Genomic DNA, 24,335 nt, shown 5'->3' on the forward strand with positions numbered 1-24,335 from the left:
CCCTCACAAGCCTGCCAGCTTGTGGCCCAACAGTGATTTCATTTTCTACAAAGACTTCTAAAACATTGTGCAAGACTTTTTACTTACCCTCAAGAAGTGCTTCTGCTCACCTAGACTTTTGCTCAATTGACATTGGCTGTCCTGGCTCCCTGAAAGACTCTTCTAACCTCCGACTTTGTGCTTTAACTATCCCTCCAAAAAGTCACACATTCTATAACTTGTGTAGCTGGGAAAGGGTTAATTTACTTTGCATTGGTGCTCAAAAGTACTTACCTGCTTAAGAATATATTTGTTAACCATTGTTTTATTCCCTAAAACTTTTCCTTTTGACACCAAACTCAGTATTGCTCTAAATGTACCAGTGATATATTAATGTCCACAGTGTCCTAGTTATTTAAGTCACCCCAGAGTGTAGTAAGTGCCTGTGTGCCATCCGAAATGGGTATCTACTGATTTATTGAAACTGAGAGTGTGCATTTCTGAAGTATATTTTAAAGTGTTACATATTTGCTCCCTTCTAAAGAAGGCTTATTCAACTGACTGTTAAATCAATAAATAATTGTTTAATCAAGAAACCTTAAGTGTAAGTGTTAATTTGAATACTTTTCACTGTGAAACTCTATGTTGCAACCCTACAGCTCATAATGAATTGACCTCTCTTTAGATAAGCCTGGCTGCTCAGTCACTCTACCAACTTGTGTAGTATATGCTTATACCAAAGGTTGGCTTAACTATTGCCAAGAGGACAAGGCTGGTGCAGTCTCCCAAAGGGTACTGCATACAATCTTGCCTAACAGTCTGTCTTACTTGTTGTCAACTTGGGTTTCTCACAGCACCACAAGACAAGGGAGGGAAGACGAGAGGAACAATCACACTAAGCCTTGTGTCATTTGGATTGTGCAAGTGCGACAACGAGAAGTGCAAGGGGAAGGGAGAGGGGGAAGTGCAAAGGAGAGAGAAAGGGAAGTGCAGCCAGGGCAGCACAGCTCTAGGTAAGTGCTAGGAGGCAGGTGCCAGGGGGATTACAGCGTACAACCTCTAAGCCTGAGGTATGCCAAGGGGCAGTGCAAGGAAGACTGGCCAAGGAGGATCCTGGCCCTAACTGAGACTCTGGGGTACCAGGCAACCAGTCAATGCAGCAGATGGGAGCGTTAGCATAGAAGCAGGAGTGAGAAGGCAGAGGCAAAAAGGAAGGTCTTGAGCTGCATCCGGAATTTCTAGTTGATCAGGCTCAAGTCTGAGAGGGCCAGGGAGGTAGTTCCAGAGGGAGGCACCTGCAAAGGAGAGGGATATACCCCTCACTCTCTATCTAGAGAAGTGTCTGACCCTCAGGGAGTTGGAGATAGCAGAGCGAAGGGCTCTAGAAGGAAGGTTTTTCGGCAGAGCAAATTGGATGTAGTGTGGGCCCCGGCCCCAGAAAGCCTTGTGGACAATGTAGAGGGTCTTGAACTTGATCCTTGCAGCCACCGGGAGCCAGTGGAGAGATTTCAGTGCTGGAGAAATACGGTCCCTGGGCTTGATAACAAGGATAAGTCTCACAGTCCTGTTCTGGATTAGTTGCAGAGGGCAGAGAGTTGAGGCAGGAAGATTGAGAAAGAGGCTGTTGCAGTAGTCCAGCCTGGTGGGAAACAGGGCTCTGGAAACAGTGAGCTTCTGGGGGAAAGTGAGGAAAGTTAGAATACCTCTGAGGAGGTGCAGCTGAAAGTGGGCCTTTGAACAAGGTCTGTGATGTGAGAAGAGGAGAGAGTGGAGACGTAGATGACACCAATGTTTTTTTGCCTCACAGGAACGCGAGAGTGGAGGGCCTAAGGAGAACGGCCAGAGTGAGAGTGGGAAAGCGAGAGCAGGGGTCCCAATGAGAAGGATCTCCGTCTTACTGCCATTAAGGCAGAGATCGTTGGAGGCACACCCATCCTGGATCACGGATAGACAGGAATGAACGAGGGAAATGAGGTGGATGCGGTCAGCTGGGTGTCATCCGCATAACACTAAAAGTTAGAAGAGAAGGTGGAGATCAAGTGGGCCAAAAGGGCCAGATATACATTGATAAGCCAGGGTGAGAGGACAGAGGCCTGGGGGACTCCACATGCGGAGGGAGAAAGGACGTGGAGAGAAAGGACCCAAGTTGGACCTCAGAGGCACGGTCCAGGAGGGAGGAGGTCAGCCACGCCAAGGACAGATCCGTGAAGCCCAGGTTCTCACGGAGTGGATTGATCAGGGTGGCGTGATTGACTGTGTCGAAAGCAGAGGAAAGGACGAGGAGGATGAGGATAGAGGGAGAGCAGGAATCAAGATTAGAGAGCAGATCTTCATGGGTGCTCAGGAGAGCAGTTTCAGTGCCTCTGGCTGCTCTGAGGCCCGACTGATGGTCATGGAGACAACCAACAGATTTAGTGTGCTGGGAGATGGGCAGATAATCCAGGAGTTTGCCCAGGAAAGGAGTGATGGGGGGGCGCCACACCAGGTTTGGTGGGTCCCCGGCCCAGCCCTCACCCTTGAGGGTGAGGGCTGGGCCGGGGAGGCACTCAGCAGGCGTTGGAGCTGACCGTGACATGTGGCACGTCACGTTCAGCTCCAACCCCTTCTCCCTCAGCTTCCTTGCAGCTCACATACAGAAACCAGGAAGCTCTCACAGCTTCCTTCCTGGTTCCTGTTTGTGAGCAGCACGGAGAAGCCGAGGGGGCCTGGAAGGACGGACTGAAGCTGCAAGAAAAAGGTAAAAAGAATTTTCTTTGATAACATGATATGTGTTTTGCATGTGTAAAGTGAGTGTCAGATGTATGTAGGTGAATGGTGGGTGAATGAGAAGTGATGTGATGTATGTTTTTGAATGTCGTTGGTGGGTAGGTGTGTGCCTGTGTAGACAATGAAATGAGTGGATTTAAGAGAAGGTGTGAGTGACTGGTGGGTGGGTGAATGAGAAGTAATGTGAGGTGTGTTTGTGAGTGTTCTGGGTGGGTGGGTGTGTGCCTGTGTAGAGAATGCAATGAGTGGATGTAAGAGAAGGTGTGAGTGACTGGTGGATGAATGGGAAGTGATGTGATGTGTGTTTTTGAATGTTCTGGGTGGATGGGCGTGTGCCTATGTAGATAATGCAATGAGTGGATGTAAGAGAATGTGTGTCTGAGTGACTGGTGGGTGAATGAGTATGAATGTGATGGTGTGTTTTTGAATGTTCTGGGTGGGTGGGTGTGTGCGGCAACTGTGTAGAAAATGCAATGGGTGAAGGTAAGAAAAGGTGCATGAGTGAGTGACTGGTGGGTGAATAAGTATGAATGTGATGGCGTGTTTTTGAATGTTCTGGGTGGGTGGATGTATGCTTGTGTAGAGAATGCAATGGGTGCATGTAAGAGAAGGTGTGAGTGACTGGTGGGCGAATGAGCATACATGTGGTAGTGTGTGCTTGAATGTCTCTGGGTGGGGTTGGGTGTGTGCCTGTGTGGTGAATCCAGTGTGAGCTGGTGCGAGATGAGATGTATGGGTGAAAGGGGATCCATGTGTGTGTAAGGCCCTGGGAGACTGGGGATCACTGGAGCATGTTTTCCACATCCTTTATTGACTTTGCAGGTTTTACTGGTATTTTTGGGCAAAAGCAAGTTCATGTGTACCATTCCCTGACTAGACTGGCATTTTGGTGCAGTCAATCTAGCCATTGCTTACTGTGGCATTACATTTATTACTCGGCATCTCTAAAAAAGCAAGCATGATAAGTAGTGTTACCTCGCTAGACTGATGTTTTGGTGTAGCGGCCTGAATATTCATCACTGTAGCATGGCTTTTTATTAACTGAGCATCTATGATGAATCAAACACGATAAGTGTGCTTATGGGTCTAGACTGGCTTACTTGGAACCAGTTTGGACAGGTTTTCCTATTTTGACATGTCACTTTTAATGGCCAAACCAATGGGAGTATGTACTTACATAAGAGTATTGGCATATATAGTCAGAGCCAGTTTTGTGCCCAGTGCCAGTAATGATACTACAGAAAAACGTCTTAAAGTGAACATAAGTATGGTTTTATATGGGACTACTAGCATATGTTGGTGGAGCCAGCATGGAAATGTATGGGCACAGCCAGCATACAAATGTTTTTTATACTGGCGTGTATTGCAGGGACTGGCATGATAAGGCATTGGGAAATGCCCTGTGCACTTTTGGTGACTTGTATCTATTGTACTTTTTTTCATGATTTACCCTACACCCTTCAAAACCGATTGTTGGCCTTTTACCCAAATTGTCCCAGAAAGTGTGTTTATGTTTATTGAGTTTATATAGCGCTTTACACCAAATCGCTGTGCTTAATAATGCACCATTTTAACCCATTATTCAAAACATTTACTCTGGGGAGGTAGAAGAATCCACCCGCCCCCAGCCCCCAAACCATTTTGCGTTATTTCGGGCTCCCTCGCTATGCTCAGTCGCAATCACATACTTGTGGCAAATATTTACACCCTCCAAAAACACAACTCACCAGCCACCACTGGTGGCTGGTATATTTGTGGATCAGGCACCACCCTTTTCTCTCTATGTTATGTTAAAGATTTAAGCTTTGATTGAAAAACATATTTACTTCATTCACTTGCAGAAGTGCATGCCCCTGCAACGGCATAATCATCATGGACATTCTGCACACATGGTGGTCCGGCCCGGGGTGTGGCGTGCCCTGTGCTTTGTTACGGAGCTTAAGGGGGGATGCAGGGGGGGCAGCGTGGCTCGCAACGGTGCTGCCAAATTGTGTGCTACACCATTGGGCACCACTGGGTATGACAAAGGGGTAGTGTGCAGGGTGCGCCTTGAAGGCTGCTAGTGATTCCCAGGGTGAGAAGCACTTGTGGGTGTTTTCAATTTTAAATGACTGTGTGGTGCTATGAATTTATGTGTGCAGCAACGATATTACATTAAATGGTGTTTTTTAAAAAAAAGTCCTCTGGCACCCAGTATTACGCTTAGATAATAAAAACTATGTGGGTGGGGGGGTCTTGGGCATATTGAAAGAAACTTTCCCAGGTATTATACTCCAGCAAAGATAACATTATCAGGTGCACTCCCCTCTGTGCATGCAGACCAGTCCAGGTTTCTTCTATCGTAGTGGTAGCTGAATCATATATGCATTTGGTGATATTAAATCCTGGTAAATGATTTAATTTTCAGGCCTTGCTCATGCAGCATTTTTCTCCTTGTTAAACAGCAGTGCACGCCTCCCCGGGTCAGTGCTTTTTTGGCTCGTTTAACACAGCAACGCCACAGATAACACGTACTTCTGTGTCCATTGATCTATAGATGTTTCATACACTAGCTGTAGCCTGCGTTACAGATTTCGTTGACCACCTTAGAAATATTGCATTATGTATGTTTTACATATAGACCCCACGTCGAATCTGGAAAATGGCCTTCCCCAAATGTGTAATTGTGGACAAATCATGCCTCCCTCTGTGCCTCGGTTCTTATATCTGGCTGAAATGAGAGCACCTGGAAACACGGGTGCTAGATGCATCTAAAAATTCTGAAGATCGCTTTCCATCACTTCCTGTGATGTCACTTGGGGTGGGGTCAAATTACATCACTCGCTGGGTTGTCATGGGGGTGAGGGGGTGAAGGGTTGTTTTATGTCACTTCCGCTACCCCAGGCATTTTGATGAAATGACGACCCTGGCAGCAGGCCAGTTTGTCAGATGATGCACCCGAAGCCCTTTACTTCCTATCAGCCAACCTGCACTTGCGTTTCAGGGTGGTGAGGTCAAAGTCATACAAAGAGTTGCACTTGGAGACAGGCTTCAGGCGGATACTGATGACAGGGGCAAGGATGTCCAGAGTGTTGGAAATAGAAAGATGCAGGTTAGAGAGGGATGTGTCAGGGTGTGAGCCAGCAGCAGGAATAGAAGGGGCAGAGAAAGTAGAGGCAAAGGCTTTGCTTAAATGTTCACATGATGGAGGATGTGGCGTATAGGGATTCAATGGGAGCGGATATTCTAATATTCCTAATATTATAATATTTTCCAATTAAATGAGGGGTTCGAGAAAGAAGAGGAAGGAGTAGGAAGATAACTAGATGGAGTGACAACCTTTAAGAGCTGGGACAGAACAGGGCTCTTAAAGTGGTGGAGGAGAGACCATAGTAAGGGTCAAAGATAGGAGCCTTGTCAAAAGGTCAAACACAAGCCTCACCCAGACCAGTTTGAGAGACTAGTTTTTAGTCCAAACAGAATGGGGAAAGTTGAAAATATCCTGTGGTAAAACTATCTGCATTGTCTGGCGCCCAATCTCTTTCAGAAGACCTGATCGTATTGGGTCAAGATACCTTATAGAAGCGTCCAGAAGGATAACTGCGTGACACTAACAACTTCTGCATTAATCAGGAAAGACACAGCCAATGAAACAGTTGTTGGGACCCAATAAGCCCCAGAGGCTTTGAGTTACTGTTTGGACCCCTGAGGAGCCGGTCCTGAACTAATAGAGAGGGAAGGGCGGAGGACCACGGTCCTAGGAAGAATTTTGGCGACACAGAGTGCTGGTTGTACCATCACTGGCTCAGATCCCCATGGGTTCAGTTCGACTCTAATCCCTTTTGTGTGATAAAAATAAAGTTAGCAATTAACTTTTTATCGGACTTGTTTACCTGACAGAAGCAGGTTAATAATTGCTTAAATACATAATTTACCTTTCAAAAGCCCGTGTAGTTTGAAATGCTGGGCCAAGTACAAAGGACCTGGCATAGCCCTGGCATAGCCCTGGCCACTCAAGAAGGCCGTTTTTAATATGGCAGTTAGGGAAAGGGTATTACGTCACAAGGGAAGAGGCTTGCTTTCTTCGCAGAGATGTGCTCATAGGCACTTGTGCATCACGGGAGCTTCCAAGTCATAGTGAAGTTTCAGTTGAAGTTGATCATAGTCGTGGTGTTGGAATCCTGCACAACTAAGAGTCAAATGCAAGGAGAGGGTCCATATGTTTATCTATGGGGAAGCAGCAAGGCATTTTATTGAGGGGTTCAAGAGTGAACGTATCTACAATGTGGGATGGAGTTATAAATTGTTGTGTGTGTTACATCTATCTGAGCCATATATTGGGTCAGAGGAAACTATGAAGGCCAAGGTAAATGGGAATGTGTTACAGAAAAACACATTTTTAGATGGCTGCCCTCTGCTTGGGCATCACCCTCATGTCCCATTTCCTCCCCTCTGTCATTGATTGGAGAACACGAGAAGCAGTCATGGTGTTCTTGATGGCAAATTGATATTTAAAATTACAGTCTAGTACTTGGTGCTGTTTTAACTCTGATGCAGATGTATAATGGTAATTAATTCAGGAGAGACGACATTATTTACAAGAGGTCTGTATTGGAATTGCTTTTTATTTTACTTTTATTAAAGATTTCCTTTTTTTTTTTAGAGAAAAAGAAAGCATTGTGAGTTTGCCAACAAGCCTATTACAAGCGATTCTGACCTCTTAATATGCGTAAAACATAAAACCCCTTGTCTACTTTACACGACACAAGCTGGACAGCCTTGAAATTGCTTTCAAAATTAAATGTGCATTTTTCAATAGTGACTTGGAAAGAAGTAAAGCTTGCTTTGCAAAAAGATTACGCCATTGTTTGTTGGAGCATCCTAAAAAAGGAAGAGAATCAGTTCACTCTGGATCTTTTGGTTTTAAATGGTTCAGAGACATATAAACAAATAAGTTAGTTTCTCTAGAAAACATTGTTAATCCAGTAGAGAGAAAAAAGCACACCTCCAAATACATCGTATACTAAAATGTGATAGAAGCAAAGTACCTATACAGCATCCACTATCAAGTGTAAGCCGCATGTCTTGAACATGATGGCTGCTTATAGACTTTAGGAATAATGCATGATCAAGGAGCCTGCAGACCAAATCAATGCAAATGACAACACTTCGGTTTACTCCTTTTTAGTAAAATACCTTAAAATCTGAGTTGTACTAGCACTTTACAGAAGATGAAATACAAAATTCTCAAATCTATAAGTAGACACACATTCTTACTTGAGGCATGGCATGCTGTCTTTTGTTAGGGCTTCTGAGGATACTGTGTTAGCGCTCCCTGATAGGTTCTGATTCTTTAAAGGAAGAGGTTGGCACGATGGGTCAGGAAAGGGTGAACCCGTGTCGGGGTCAGGAGTGATGATGTCCTCCACTTCGTATTGCAGTCGTAGTTCTAAGGACTGAACATATACAGACATGTAAGTCTTTATTTTTTAAACAGTATCAGTGTCATAAAATGCAATTGTATTAATGAGAATTAAAACAGATGATGATGTCAAGGAATATTGCATAAGAAGTATGTGAGAGAATCCACAATGCTAGGCTTAAAATAAACCCACAACATCTGTGTGCCAGACCATGATTTCACCTGCACATCACCAACACATCCACCCTCAATGCTAAATGGGAATAGCTGTGGGGGTGTGATTTCCCTTGTTTGCCCTTCCCACTTTACCAGCTTGTTGCAATACATGTCTCTAATAGTTAAACTAGGAGGCGATACCAGCATATTAAAGAGGGGAAATCAAGTTAAATGCTAAGTAATATTTCGCAAAAAAGCTGTGCTACCTTTGAAAGAATTATTCAAGCAGCAAGGTCTTCAAAAGGCAATAGGAGTCCGCATTTAGCTTTCTTACCTATACACGCCTGTGTAAAGCCACAGACGTTGCCTTGGCTGAAGTGGAATGATTGCAAATCACATTGAAAAAATCGAATACTAGACAAATGACCATGCCAAAATGGATCAGAATGTAAACATATTCGTTTGGGAAACGGAATAGCGCTGTGAAATGGAGCAAACGTTTGCACAAAGTGGGACTGTTCTCGTATAGTATTCAGACCTAGGAAAACACTTCTATTATGTTGTTTTATTGGTATTTGACACTCACGAGGCTTGGCAAGATATGCCATGGGCGTGATATAGCTATTACCGGTAATGGGACATGACACACCAGAGGAAGTGCATCTGTTCCTCATCTGGACCTGTCCAGACATCAGCCATACTCCTGTTCAATACAATCTTCAGTGACCCTCCACCGGCCCAGTCCAAAGACACCAATTACTCTGAAGAAACTCTATGCATCATAGAATTGCTTCTCTTTGTGCGACTGGAATATGTTACTAACATACTGTGACAATCTCTCCTGCCAAAAATTGGGGATTCAAAGTGGGGCAGTCAAAGGGGCTGCCCCAAGCTAGTGTATGCTGGCTCCAGAGGAGGAATATGGGTGATGCTCAGGCCAGCCCGCACTGGGACCCTGCACTTAGGCAGGGGTAATTCACAGGAGTGTTCCCACACCCACAAACACCAATGACAACCAAGTGGGACAGGTAGAAACCGCTTAAGGATAACCTTAATCACAGTTCTGGTTCTTCTAGACAACTATCACACACACACACCCTAACTGCCACGAGCAACCAGTGTTTTAATGAATGTTGTTCACCTTAAGGGGACGCAGTGGCAACATTCTGAATTGACCAGCACGTGTGCAAATACATTTCTTTCTTTGGCATGGCTGCTAAAGGAAGCATTCAAGAGAATGAGGAAGACTAGTGCAGAATGTGAGACTCCCATGGAAACAAAGTTGTGCTGGACAAACAAACAGGAAATGAAGCTTACATGCATTATCCATGCGAGCGACTAAACAAATTAACACTGTTCCAGGCAGCATCACAGAGATTACAAAGTCTGCCATTTCCACACAATGAAGGCATTACATTCACACCAAACAGCTCACCTTGCTTACCAAACGTTTTTCTGACTTTTCATTTACATGCTGAGGAGCTAGCTCAGAGCAGGCATGTCAACAGGACTCCAAAGAGGAGCCCCGCATGTCAGGATTGGTGGCAGGTCCTAATAGAAGCTCATGCCAACCCCCTTCAAACCCATATGACCAAAGGCACATGGCCCAATTACAGACCTGCCCAGCCCACACTACTCAGGTTCAATTGATGTTCATAGGCACCACCCAAGAGGAGGAGAGACCAGTTAATAATAGCCATCTTGCTCAGCCAGAGTGTAGGGTGCACTATTCAGAGGGGACTGTACAGCTAGGAGCCTACTCAGAGGTGAGCTGGGTGGAGAGAGTTGGTTAGACAGTGTTAGCTGGAGTGGAGTCATTGAGGTTGCCGGAAAAGGAAAGAACCACTACCATCTTGGGAGGAGGACAGAGAAAAGCTAAAGGGGAAGATAGAGTTGCAAGAACTGAGGAGAGGGCAACTGCCCTCTTAACTTGACAATGAGACCAGGGAGGTTCCAAGCAGACCAGACTGATCTAGGGTATACTAAAGAGGTGGAAAGAGGTACGAAATGGTGCAATCTTAGAGGGAAACAGAGAGGCTATGACAGGAGTATCAAAGATTGGGGGTGTCCCAGCAACCAGAGCCCTAGTACGGGAAGACGGTCAGGAGACCGAGAACTCACCAAGCCAGTCCCTGAAACTCTGGAATAGCAGCCTGGTTTGGAAAAAGATCCACCTCTGTATTAGCCTGATGGAAGAGGACTTATGACTCAACAAAGCCCATGACTTAGCCTCTGACAACCCTTACCAAGGACTCCCTTGAAGGTGTTTTCAGGAACTCAGAAAACCCACAGTCCAAAGATAAATGCCAGGGTGTTCCATTAGACACGTCAGTGGGCCAGGATGACCCCCGCGTAGGAACTTTGGAAGAAATATTTTCTTTGGTCATGATTTATTATTGTAGATTTCACGTTCTGCATGGTACTTTGGGACTTATGGGAAAAACATTTTCTTTGTCACGCCTTTTGAGTTTTTGCACCTCCCGATTGGTGTGTCTTCCCTTTTTTCGAGTCTGAGGTTTTGAACTCTAAAAGATCATTTACTCAGCTGGACTCAAGCATACGTTTAGTTGCATATTCCCCACTTTATGAGTTATAGTTATTTTTCTCACCCTCACCTACCAGATCCACATTATTCTTTGGTTAATTAATAGAACACTTGGGTTTTTCTAATTGCTTGTCTTGTGTCCCTATTTGTTGTACTGCGCGACAATACTTAAAGGTTCTCAACTCTTATCCACTAGCAAGAACCTAGCTCCTATTGGGCCCTTCGTCATAGCTAGCCGGATAACGACTAATTAAGACTCATTCTACAGTAGAAGAAAAAGAAAAACAATGTTTTCACTACTTGATTACAGATGTATACTATGATTTTAATTGCAATGCGTCTCCAGTTTGAGGGAAAGTTCCTGAAGCCAATGGCGAAAGTGACTGAAAAGAGAAAAGCTGCTGCTTGGAACATGGAGGCAATACTTCCGGAGCCAAATGAGAAAGCGATTAAAAGGATAAACGATGCATCATGGGACCCATGAGGGAAACTTGCTACCGACAATCAAGAAAGAGACTGAAGTCAAAGTTCCTAGCTATGACTGAAAAGGACACAGAGAAAAGAAATTGAATCCTGGAATATGAATTCAGAGAGCCACATTCTTAAACTAATGTAAATAAAAAATGAGGATGCACCTTTGTATTTGTGTTAGTTTGAGAAATGTCTAGGCACCTTATTCACAAACGTGAGCAGCGCTTTTCTAGGGATTTGGGGCCAGTGGAAATGATGTGCTAGCCAGCCCCCATACAAACACTGTCAGAAGCGTAATATCCCCGCAAATATATTGTGATACAAAAATATCGCCATATTTTTGCGGCGATATTGACCCATGGACCCTGCGGGGGACACCCCTGCAACCACCGCATTATTTTAAAATGTGGGGGGGGACACCCCAGCAACCACCGCTCTCACAAAATATCCTTCGCAAAAATATCACCTATGGCGAGACAAACGGCCATATGCATGCGATATTTTTGGTGGGGATATTTTGCAGGGATACCGTCAGAAGCATGCAGGACAGTGCAGTGCCTTAAAGGGGCCGTTTTAGTGAAATGTTGTAAAAATAAAAAAACATGTCTATTCCTGTTTAGGCAATAGAAATGCAAGTGGCACAGCAGCAGTTCACCACGTTGGTGTTTCACTTAAAAATGTTCACTTAAAAATTAAATGCATCAGGGGGTCAGAAAGGATCCAGTTATGCATTTCACACGCACTGCATATGTTCATACCATGCCCAGGGACTTTGCTTGTTATTGTGAATTCAGGATGACATTTGAAATTCGTAGAACCACCCCCTTACATAAGAAAATGCACATAAGGTGTGAAAAGGGGGAGTGGAATATTCGCATAGGACCCTCTTTTTGGATAAAGTGCATCTTGTTTTGGGACAAGTTAGGATGCCCCATAGTTCCTAACTACACCTAAAAAAGAGAATAGAAGGCGATTCATTGAATCCTGGAACTTGAAGTCAAAGTTCCCATGAAAAACAAAAAGCGAGAATTATACTGCACCCGGAGACGTGGAACCACAGTTGTTACAAGTTTCAGGGGAGAAAGAAAGAACTATTGCTAACTGTGATGAATCCAATGGAGTGGTAACCTCCACCCATGTGACCAGAAGACTGCAGCCAGTACCTGATCCTGGCCCCAGAGAGCGGCTACATGAGGGAGGATCACAAGGGAGGCGACGGCCTCCGGGGAGATGTCATAACTTTATTGGATGGAACATGGTATCCCCCACTCAACATGAAAAAGACCCCTTAATACGCAATACCCTAACGGCTCATTGCCATGCACAGCTAGACCCCCCTTTAAGGAAAAAGAAACCTTTTCCCAAAACCCAGTAGACCAAACTTCCTTCCCTGGTCTAAAATGTAAAAGCTCCAAGACTACTCTTTCCAGTTCTAATTACCTATCAAATAGAACTGGTTCATCATTCAAAACAGTTAAAAGTGATTTTCCAAATAATCTTTATCAATCAATATCAATTGACTCCTTTTCCCACAATCACTCTAATACTGCAATGAGGAAGAAAAAAGGAACAATGCAGAGCAGAAGGAGTCTCAAGTTCAGTAATGTGGTCTAGTTGTTTTCGGGATGTACCTGTGCCCGGGACATTTAAAGCTCAAAGACAAACTCTAAGAGGCTGCTGTTTGGGAGACGACATCCCACCTATGCACAAGGCTTGTGGAGCTTGAAAGCACAAACCGGTGTGGCGGAGCCGAACAGCTTGTCAGCGAGGAAGCAGAGAAACGCTGCAAAGAGAGGACGTGACGCAGACATGCCAGTAGCCAGTGGAAAACTCCTGGGCATTCGGCAACCGAAGAAAGCAGTGTTTCACCTACCAGGACCTGGAGCATGACAGGCGTGCAGAAGCCAAGCCGCAAGAGAGACCGGAACAAGAACAGTCCAGAGTGGAACGCAGGTGGCAAACCTGTGCCGCGTAAGCACGAACGGGACCGAAGACACCCCACACAGCCCGTGAGTCAACCCAGCCATAGTGGTGACCCGGGGGCATTTTGGCAAGCATGCCAATTACAAAGTATAACAAGTAAATCTGCAGAAACCGATATAATAAAGAGACTGATTGAAAATCCAGAAGGCATATTGTAGACGAGAACCTCAGCCATATATGAGTGCATGGAATGCAAATATGGGGAGAACCTGATAGGAATGTTGTATCAAGGAGATGTAAGATACCAAAAGAGGTACAAAAGAGGTACATTTAATTTTGGAAGTGAAAGAGGAACCACCAGTGAAATTGAGAAGTCCTGGCAGGCGAGTAAACCAGGTAGTTACAAGTGTGCGTGAATCTCAAAAGCCCTGGCAGGAGGATATACCAGGCAATCAAAAGTGCATAAGTAGTCCTGGCAGGGGAGTATACCAGGCAATTGCAAATCTAAAGGAAGTCACAAGAAAGGCTATACATCTGTGTGCTAAACAAGAAGAAGCACATAAGAAGTCCTTGCAGGGGAGTATACCAGGCAGTTGCAAAGTCACAAGAAAGGATATAAAACTGTTGTTGCTAAACAAGAAGTGCATAAGACATCCTGGCAGGGAAGTATACCAGGCAGTTGCAAAGCTACAAGAAAAGATATAGGGCCTCATTACAAGTATGGTAGTAAGTGATAAAATTGGCAGCAAATCCATTACCGCCAACTTTACCACTACGCTGAATCACGAGTCACACAAAAAGTGGCGTTAATTCTGCCGGTGGAATTACCTTTGGCAGAATTACCTCCACCGGTAATTCCTCAGAGAGTTGGCATAACAAAGGCACAGGAGATATGTGATGCAGAGGGCACCCATACCACACATCCGCCCAAACCCTTGGACACTGACGGACAGCCAATTAGTCAGCCTCTATCATTTGGACAGTCCACAGACCTACTCACCCGGATCCAGGCTGAACTCCAAAGTTCCATCGCAATCAGAACTACTAACCCCCACGCACCCTGCTGAAGCTTATGTCCATCCTACACTTCTGTGTCACAGGCAGATTCGCCACACTGTTGGGGCACTGAATGGGATGTCCCAGCCAGAAAAAGATGTAGCTCCGCTGGGCCCCCCCTGCCTAAGCACTGTCTGGTCTTTCATTGAAAACTCTGACTTCAGAGTCAGCGCAGCCTTGCTACATATTTCATACGGCTGCTAGGCAACCAAGACCTCGCCCTGCGCACTGTCAGGAACAGAAAACAGAAAACATGCAGCTGAAGTTGCCTGTCCGGATAGTAGTACCAAAGGAACTGAGGAAAGGTAAAACAAAAAAACTTTTGTATATGCCTGTGTTGGGGAGAATTCTCAGAAATGTGCTAATTCCCTTCTACCTTAGAGACCCCCAGCTCTTTTTGCTGGACTTTCGGACTTTTCATTTTTATCCTGGAGAGAGTGAGACCTTTTTCCCACTCTCACATGTAATTTTCATTGATTTGAACACTGTGTTTCTTTTGGTTTTGGAGTCTGACAAACTCCATAGGCATCATCTTTTTACATTGTGTCACACAGCACTTTCAGTGCAGTGGCACAGGGAAGTCTTCCAGATTTCCCCAATGTTTAAATCCCTTCTCTAGGTTAAACTACCGTTTACAAGAACAGTGAAGTGAAATTGCTTACATTTATAACTTTCTAGACCCAGCACACACTATCTTACAATAGGGTGCTGGAGGGGTTGCTTGGTATCCCTTTGTCTACTTTCTCATGTAACATTGTTATGTTACCCTTTATACATTTAATGGCTGGTGGCAGTGGTGTATCATTGTGTTTATACTGCGGGCCATGAAGCCTGCCTCTGGCTCCAGCGTGTCTGGCAGGGCAGGAAGTGATGGAGGTGCCCGAAACGCCCTGTGCTTAATCCCCTAGGTTACAGGAATGCACCCAAAAGTGACTGGCTGGCTGGCTATCCTTGGAGGACAGCCACCCTGCTGTGTGAGTGACAGCTACGCTGCGAATGAATTGGAGAAGCCTGCCTAAAAGGCGAGGTCTTTTGCTTGGAAGGCTGAGTCGACCACTGGATGAAGGAATCCGAAGAAGAACTTGGAAGAGACGCCTGCTGCAACTCCTGGACTGTTGGTTTGCCCGGTGAAGCCCTGTTGCAGTCCGAATTCACCTCGACTAGAGAAGCCTTGCAAAGGACGACTTCTCCCCTTGGGTTGGTGGACCAATCGACCCCCTGAGCCACCTCAACAGAATGCTGGACCCCAGATGCGAGGAAAGTCCATAAGGTATCCGAGAACCTTAGTGGTGCTATTCGCGAAAAGCTGAAGCCGCGGAGTGCCGCTGATCTGAAGTTTGCCCATTTCTGCTGCCGACCTTCAATTCGTAGTGCAGGAGTCCCCAGACGTCTTCCGTCTTGTCCCCACGACTGAGGCCCAGGAACAATAGGATCTGCCATACTACAACTGGAACAGAAGCCAGCTGGAACCAATTTCTTCAGACCTAAGGTACTGTAACTAAGGGGCACTTACTTCTTGTCGTGCAGCCTTGCTAGCTCTCAGTTGAGACTTGTCTTGGTTGCCATTGCAGAGTTGCTTGTCGCATTGCCCCTCACAAGCCTCCCAGCTTGTGGCTCAACAGTGATTTCATTCTCTACAAAGATTTCTAAAACATTGTGCAAGACTTTTTACTTACTTTCAAGAAGTGCTTCAGCTCCCGTAGACTTTTGCTCAATTGACATTGGCTGTACTGGCTCTCTGAAAACTCTTTTAACCTCTGCCTTTGTGCTTTAAATATCCCTCCAAAAAGTCACACATTCTATAACTTGTGTAGCTGGGAAAGGGTTAATCTACATTGTATTGGTGGTTTCAAAAGTACTTACCTGCTTAAGAATATTTTTTAACCATTGTTTTATTTCCTCAACATTTTCCTTTTGGACACCAAACTCAGTATTGCTCTAAATGTACCAGTGATATATCAATCAGTGTCCTAGTTATTTAAGTCACCTTCAGGTGTAGGAAGTGTCTATGTGCCATCCCAAATGGGTATCTATTGATTTATTGAAACAGAGTGTGTATTTTTGAATTATATTTTAAAGTGTTACATATTTGCTCCCTTCTAAAGAAGGCTTATTCAACTGACTGTTAAATTAATAAATAATTGTTTAATCAAGAAACCTTGAGTGTAAGTGTTTATTTGAATACTTTTTACTGTGAAACTCTGTTACAACCCTAAGCTCACATTGACCCCTCTTTAGATAAGCCTAGCTGCTCAGTTACTCTGCCAACTTGTGCAGTACATGCTTATGCCAAAGGTTGGGTTAACTCTTGCCAAGAGGACAAGGCTGGTACAGTCTTCCACAGGCTACTGCATACAATCTCGCCCAACAGCCTGCGTTTATGTTTGACAGTGTTTCAGTGTGTTCTAAGACTTGCAATGTCTGTGTAGGTGTGCATCGTATATATGTTTGAATGTGTTGCAAGAACTTAAGTATTGTGTGCGTGCTTGTGGGTGTGCAATGTGAGAAACCTGAAGGTGTCTCATCCGTTAGTCCCCGGGTATCTGTCATCCAGGTGGCCAGGACACGGCCTTCGCTTTTGGATCCAGTTCCTGGGGGTGGACCATTGCGGGAGCATCACCTGGGCAAGGGGTTTCGGGGAGTGGGAGTGGGAGTGGGACACCGGATGGCGAGACGCGGTCTCCTCTTCCCTGTAACACCTTTACCCCATCCTACCAGGTAGGGTACTTAGGAACTCAACTCCCCGCCCCCCCTTTCACAACACAAACACTTTCTCACGGACAGCTCCCTATCAGAGAAAACAGACTTACACCCGAGCCATATACCTGACATGTCACAATACAATGGTCAGGCATGGTCAGGCAAATACTGACCATCATGCACACTTGCAGCTTTTTAACATGACCAGATGTATAAAGATAGGGGGATGCGAAGGAGGAGAAAGAAGGCATTGAAGCTGCGAGGCAAAACACACGAGGAAACAGCAGTTCCAAGATATCAGTTTAACATGAGAAGAAAGACAAGTTCCCTTGACCTTTTTGACAAGGAACCGTTACTTGCACGAAACCTTGAGAATAGAAGCATAAGACCAGGAAACCAGGCTGAAGAATCCTGCATTGTGTGTTGGAGGTACCGAAGGCCCTCTCGCGTCGATAATCAAGGCAGGGAGAATCGCCTGCTGCCGGTGTACTGTCTTTGGCTCCTACAACAAAGCAGTGCCAGTGAAATCAATACAGCTGGTGAGTTGGGGAAACCGATACCAGACTGGTCTGTGTTGAAGCCTAGGTTGCAAGCGGCAACATTGTATTATGAGCACTGAATCGAACAGTGTATGAAATGCACTGTGATAACCAACGCAAGTAAAATTAAAGCAACAAAGTAATTGAACTTTGAAACCAAGATACAATACCTTTGACAGAGTGGTCCGGCACTGTGTGTGTGCTCATTCGAAGGTCTCTGTGAGGAATGCAACGGAGAGGTGGTAAAAGTGAAAGAGTGGCAAAGGATTGTGAATCGAAGTGCTCCTGCAAGCGGTTCAGCAAAATCCTGTGCACAATCTAAAGTCTTCGATGTTGATACTGCCAAGAAAGTTGGTGAAAACTAGATAAAAGTTGGTCCGAGCCCGATCGAGGGAGATCAAGTTTGTGTTAAAGTGAATTAACATTTGTCTGAGCCCGGTGGAGGGAGACTGATTGAACATTGTGTTGAAACTGATCTGAACCCGGTTGAGGGGGATTCGGGGTGAACTGTGAATCTGTAACGCTTACCTGGACTCCTCAGGAGAGTAATGCCTTCTCAACCTGTGGACCTGGTACTTGACACCTTTTGGATTCTCTTTCTGTTTAAACAACAATAACAACAATAGAACACTATAACATCTATTAACTAAATACTACTGCAAGACATGTGTGCTCCTTTAATCCCTCCCTTCTCACCTGTGCTTATTTTCTGGGGAGCTCTCCATCCTGCTTTTTTACAGGGGCGCGTTGAGGAGAAGAAACAACGGTAACTTGGGTAGCTGTTGTACTCTATAGCTTCTTGTCAAAAAAAATTCTTTACTTTTAAGAATGAGTCTTGGGGTAAGTAGCTGGTGAAAATACTGTAATCATTTAGGGCTTAAATTAGATTCCTCCGTTGGAGAGATCTCTCTAATAACTTGCTATTTTACTCTTTCTCTTGCAGGTTCTCGGAATTTAGGAAAAAGGCTTATGGCTGAGGAGGGCTGCGGAGTTACCCAAAATTAGAAAACGTTTTTAAAATGTGAGTTTGCCTATACGCAGTAACTGCAGCCTTCAGGGATGAGCGCGGGAACAACTGTGAGGTGAAAACTTGAAGAACCTTCAGGTACGTAATGCTTATTAAACGTCTTCTTTTAACTATTAAGTTTGTTTATTGTTAATTAAATACCTCTTGTTTTGTCTGCAGGTTTTCGGAAAGCTGAGGAAAAATACCTTCGGAAGATGCAGTGGCTGTGGAAGAAACTTCTGACTGAAGATGCTGCTACTACGAACGAAAACTGCTGACTGAATTTGCTGAGGCGGTGAGTGAAACCTCTGACGGAAGATGCTGCGACTACGAGCGGACACTGCTGACAGAAGATAATGCGGCTGAGAGTAAAACGTCTGACGGAAGATAATCGCTTCAGAGATAACCTTGGTCATGTAAGTCTTTTCTATTAACTATTGAACTCTGTAAATTGTGAGGAGAAACGACAGTATCATTACCCGCTGTCAGCACATCAGACGGGAAGCGCACGTTCCAGGGGAGGCTGGGCTTAAATAGCTCCCTCTGCAATATGAATAGAATGTGCTGCAATTTATGAATGAATCTTGCGGCGGCCATCTTAAGTGAATGGAATTTACTGTAAAACATCACAAAAGTCTATGGAAGTGTATGCTGAGAATGATGTAAATGCCATGTGTGCCAGGCTAACACCCACCTTTAACCTGCTGGTTTATGTAATGTTCCCTGCCTAGCCTGAAAGCCTGAATGAGTATTATGTCCACTGACTGGAATCATGACAGAATCACCCGAGAAATTGGATACATAGAAACCCTACGAGCATTGTGTTAAAGGGAATCTGAGCCCAGCTGAGGGGGATCCGAGATGAATAGTGAATCACCTGAGAAATTGAGTATGTGTGAAATCCTAAAGAGGAAAGGAACTTATTGTTTGTTTGTCACATCAGGCCCTCTGAAAGAAGAGACTTTGAAAGGCAAAGAGACTTGGGCACAAAAGGCCCTGATGCTAATGTTTGAACTGCACCCTTGTGCTAGAGAAGCCAGAGACTGTGCTAAGCTTGAGTGTGCTGTGAGAAATCTGAAGGTGTCTCACCCGATGGTCCCCAGGGATCTGTCGTCCAGGTGGCCAGGACACACCCATCGCTATTGGATCCAGTTCCTGGGGGTGGACCAGTGGGGATCACCTGGGTGAGGTGTGTTCGGGGAGTGGAAGTGGGACACTGAGGGTTGAGACACGGTATCCCCTTCCTTGTAACACCTTTCCCCTTTACTACCCTGTAGGATATTTAGAAGCACTACCCCCCCCCCCTTTTCCAACACAAACACTTTTACACTGTAACAGACAACAGACTAACACCAGAGCCGTTTACCTGACATGTCCCAACACATGGGTCAGGCAGAGTCAGGCATTTGACAATAACAAGGCACACTTGACGGCCCTTTACCTTTCCCACAGGGATACAAGGCAGAGCATGAAAGCAAGCTTCGAGCAAGGCCAAACGTACAAGGACACAGCTACACAAAACCGGCAGTTCAAACGGAGGAGAAAGGCAGAGAGACCTAGAAGGACGACGAAAGGGAAACTGCCCTTGCCCTTTTCAACTCAGACCTGCAAAGCCTCCAAAAAGGAAATAAAACCGGGAGTTACAGCTGGCGTGCAGAGCAGCAGATGTCACTGGTGCACGGAGGGCCTCCCACATTGATTGTAACGCTCACCTGATTCCCGTAGAGGCGCCGGTCTTGACTGGGCGTATACCGTATCTTCAAAGGTGATGTGTAACACACGGCTGGCTCTTTGGGCTGGACCTCTGTGCACTGTATGTCTGACTCGAAGGGTAAGATGTCTGCAGATAGAAAATATGGGATTAATGAACTGGGTTATTGAATGTCTCTCTCTTCTTCCCTTTTTCTTCTCCTGTAGAACCCCAAAGGTTAACGCTCTCACCTTAGGTAAGTGAACGCCGTGCTCTCCATCTGCCTCGGGGCAGGGTGCTGTAACCAGTTTCTTCACTGGATGAGGGGAGCAGGCCTCTTGACTTCAGAGGACTGCTGTCCGTCGTTTACTGCACGAACGGTAAGTTTCGAGTAATTCTAATGTCTTTAAAAGTCTTTAGTAATGATGTCTCTTGTTTTGCAGGGTTCCGGCGATGGCGGATGACGAGCTGAAGTGAGTTGAAGATGGAGCCCGTGTGATGAATAGAAGCGCCTGGAAGCACGTAAGTAAGCGCTTGTTGCCTGCTTCACGATGCGCTCTAACTGTCTTTTTATTTTGCAGGTACAAGTTCGGAGCGGCTGCAGGGTGCCGGAATACCCACTGGGTTAGATGTGGAAAGGAGTAATGGCACGTGAGTATTAAAGTTCCCCAATGTCTTTAAACGCACCTTGTTTTGTCTTTCAGATGCGGGATGCAGCGCCGAAGGCCTCCGGAGCGTGCGAAGAGTTGGTAAGCTTTTGTCTTTCAGATGCCGGAATGCAGTGCGAAGACCTCCGGAGCGCACGAAGAGTAGGTAAGCCTTTGTCTTTCAGATGCCGGAATGCAGCGCGAGGCGTTGGTGACAGCCGACGGACCAGGTAAGTGAAGCGCTGTCACTGAAGACCGTAATGCTAACCTGTTCTTTCTTGTCTTTATAGGTGTTGCTGAAGACTGGATTCAGGATGGTAAGCCTTTTTCCTTAGGCCCAGGATCAGATGCAGAAGACACGATGAGCGTTCTGCTGCAGAGGATGCAGAATAACGCAAAGCAAGATTCATCCATCGGGTGTGGTTTAAATAGCCTCCTGTAGTGCTTAGGTGTCTCCTTCCACAGCCACGCCTAGGTAAGAAAAGAGTTCCTGCTTTCCAGAAGAGTTCCAGTGTTCTGAACCTAGGGAGTGGCTCCTGCCCCACCCAACAGGAAAAGTAGTTCCAAACAGAAGAGGATCAGAGGCTCAACTGGCAGGCAAGTAAGCAGCATGGTCTGCTGCAGGTAAGTCCACCCAAGCATTATGAGCCCGGCGCTTCCAGCGCTGGGACTGGGCATATTTATGAGCCTGGTGCCACTGGCGCCAGGACTGGGTCCAAAAGGTCCCAATTGGGACTGGTTGGCACTCGGAACCTGGGTTATGGATCTGCTTCCAAGGGAGTTGGGAAAACCCTGACCTTTTGGAAGCAGAGATCATGACAGTACCCCCCCTCAAGGCCCCTCCCAAACCGGGCTTCTCCGGGGGTTTTGGCTTGTCAGGAAATGTTCGGTGAAATCTTTTGATTAGGCGAGGAGCGTGGACATATTCAGCAGGTTCACAGGATCTCTCTTGGGGGCCGTAGCCTTTCCAGTCAATTAGGTAAAATAGTTTAGATTTGGAGATCTTGGAGTCCAGAATGCTTTTGACTTCAAACTCGAGTTCTCCATCAACTAGGATGGGTTTTGGAGATTTAGTTAGTCGGGTTTGAGGTTGCACGGGTTTTAATAGAGAGACGTGGAAGACCGGATGTATCTTCATGTGCGGGGGCAAGTCCAACTTGACCGCTACTGGGTTTACTATGGTAGTGATGGAATAGGGACCAAGGTATCTTGGGTTGAATGTGCGTGGCCCTTTTAGAGGTAGATATTTGGTGGATAACCAGACTTGATCCCCTACTTGATATTGAGGGGCTTCCTTCCGATGTTGATCTGCTCCTTTCTTGTATTGTTCTTTAGCCCTTTGAAGGTGAGAAACAGCTTCCTTAAAGGCTTGGGTGATTGTAGAATGCAGGTAGTCTACTGCTGGTGTTTCAAGATCTTGGAGGGGATCCAACTCCGAGGTTCGAGGGTGACTGCCGTATAAAAGAAAAAACGGGGTTTTCCCAGTTCCCGAATGGACAGAGTTATTGTAGGCATATTCGGCTATTCAAAGGATGTCTTTCCAAGTTTTTTCAGTTTGTTGCAGCATGCAGCGTAAATACTGTTCCAGAGTTTGATTGGTCCTCTCGGTTTGTCCGTCGGTCTGAGGGTGGTGACTGGTCGATAGTCTCACATCAATTTGAGCCGACCGACAGCAACTTCGCCAAAAATGAGAAATAAATTGACTACCTCGATCCGAAATTAGAACCGAAGGAAAACCGTGCAGTCGGACGATGTTTTCGAGAAATTCTCGGGCCAGAGTTGCTGCTGTTGGCAAGCCTTTGAGCGGAAGAAATGCGCCATCTTGGAGAATAAGTCCACGATTACTAGAATCGTATTGTATCCGGAGCATGGAGGTAGATCGGTGATGAAGTCCATAGAAAGCGTATGCTAAGGGCGAGGTGGGATGTCAATAGGGCGTAAGAGGCCTGCTGGTCTTTTCTTTTGACTCTTGTTTTGGGCGCATACTCCACAGGACATTATAAAGTCTCTGATATCTTTTTTCCAAGACGGCCACCAGAAGTAGCGCTTGATCTTTTCTGAGGTCTTGGCCATACCGGGATGTCCTTCCATTAAAGAATCGTGATAACAAGAGATTACTTTTTTCTGTAAATCTGTGCTGGGCAGGTATAATCGTTTTTGGAAATACAATAAGTTGTCCTTTACTGCAAAGTCCTTTCCCTGCAGATGCCAATTCTGTATGTCTGCTGGAGTTACAAGTTGCCTGGCTTTATCCTTAACTTCCTCTATGGATTGTGTGGCGATTACACCCAGAATTCTTTGTTCGGGAATGATTGGTACAGGTTTAGGGTTGATCAAGTGCTCTTCCACTCCCATCCGAGAAAGGGCATCAGCTTTACCGTTTTTTGTACCAGGTCGATAGGTAATTATGAAGTCAAACTCGGCAAAGAATAATGCCCAACTGAGTTGTCTAGAGGATTGGGCTTTTGCGGTTTTCAAATATTTCAGGTTTCGGTGATCCGTAATCACAGTAACGGTGTGTCGGGCCCCCAGCAGATAATGCCGCCAAGCCTTAAAGGCAGACTTGATAGCCAGAAGTTCCTTGTCAGTAATCGTGTAATTGATTTCAGGAGGCGAGAATTTGCGGGACCAAAATGCCACGGGATGCAACTGATTGGTTACCGGGTCCTTTTGTGATAGAACTGCCCCCATGGCAAGGCTTGAAGCATCAGTTTCCACGATGTAGGGGAGTTCGGGGCGAGGGTGTTTTAAGATTGGTGCAGAGATGAATTTAGTCTTCAAATCCTGGAAAGCTTGTTCCGCCTCGGTAGACCATTCAAAACGTTTGTTTTTCTTTAACAAGGCAGTGATGGGCTGGACTATTCGAGAAAATTCGGGGATAAACCTGCGGTAAAAGTTAGCGAAGCCTAACATGCTTTGCACACCTTTTACGGAGGATGATGATGGCCATTTGAGAACTGCATCGACCTTCTTTGAATCCATACGCACTCCGCTAGGTGATAATATGAATCCCAAGAATTCAACTTCAGTCACGTTGAAAACACATTTTTCCAACTTAGCGAAAAGTTTGTGTTGACGCAATCTTTCGAGGACCATTTTCACGTGTTTCCAATGTTCAGATTCCAATGAAGAATAAACGAGGATGCCGTCAATGTAAACAACAACACACACATCTATGAGCTCTCTGAGGACATCGTTCATAAAATATTGAAAGGCGGCCGGGGCATTGCAAAGTCCGAAGGGCATGACCTGATATTCAAATAGCCCATATTTGGTGCAGAAGGCCGTCTTCCATTCATCGCCCTCTTTTACTCGTACCAAGTGGTAGGCTCCTCTAAGATCCAGCTTTGTATATATGCATGCTTTTCTGACTTGGTCCAGGAGTTCAGGGATCAAAGGTAACGGATATCTATTCTTGACGGTGATCTGGTTCAGGGAGCGATAATCTATACAAGT

At 45.5% G+C, this 24,335-nt stretch overlaps 1 protein-coding gene across 6 annotated transcripts in view; it reads right to left on the reverse strand.

Moving 5' to 3' along the window:
- Window positions 1–24,335, reverse strand: part of STXBP5L (syntaxin binding protein 5L) — a 3,950,894-nt gene that overhangs the window by 1,158,794 nt on the left and 2,767,765 nt on the right. For all 6 annotated transcript variants that reach the window (XM_069635832.1, XM_069635831.1, XM_069635829.1 and 3 more), the window contains exon 16: window positions 8,002–8,180. In XM_069635832.1, the coding sequence (XP_069491933.1) occupies window positions 8,002–8,180 (179 nt within the window). The remainder of the gene's footprint in view (window positions 1–8,001; window positions 8,181–24,335) is intronic.

The sequence above is a fragment of the Ambystoma mexicanum genome, chromosome 7p (genome assembly GCF_040938575.1).
Source record: "Ambystoma mexicanum isolate Mex_15411 chromosome 7p, UKY_AmexF1_1, whole genome shotgun sequence".
Lineage (NCBI taxonomy): Eukaryota > Metazoa > Chordata > Amphibia > Caudata > Ambystomatidae > Ambystoma > Ambystoma mexicanum.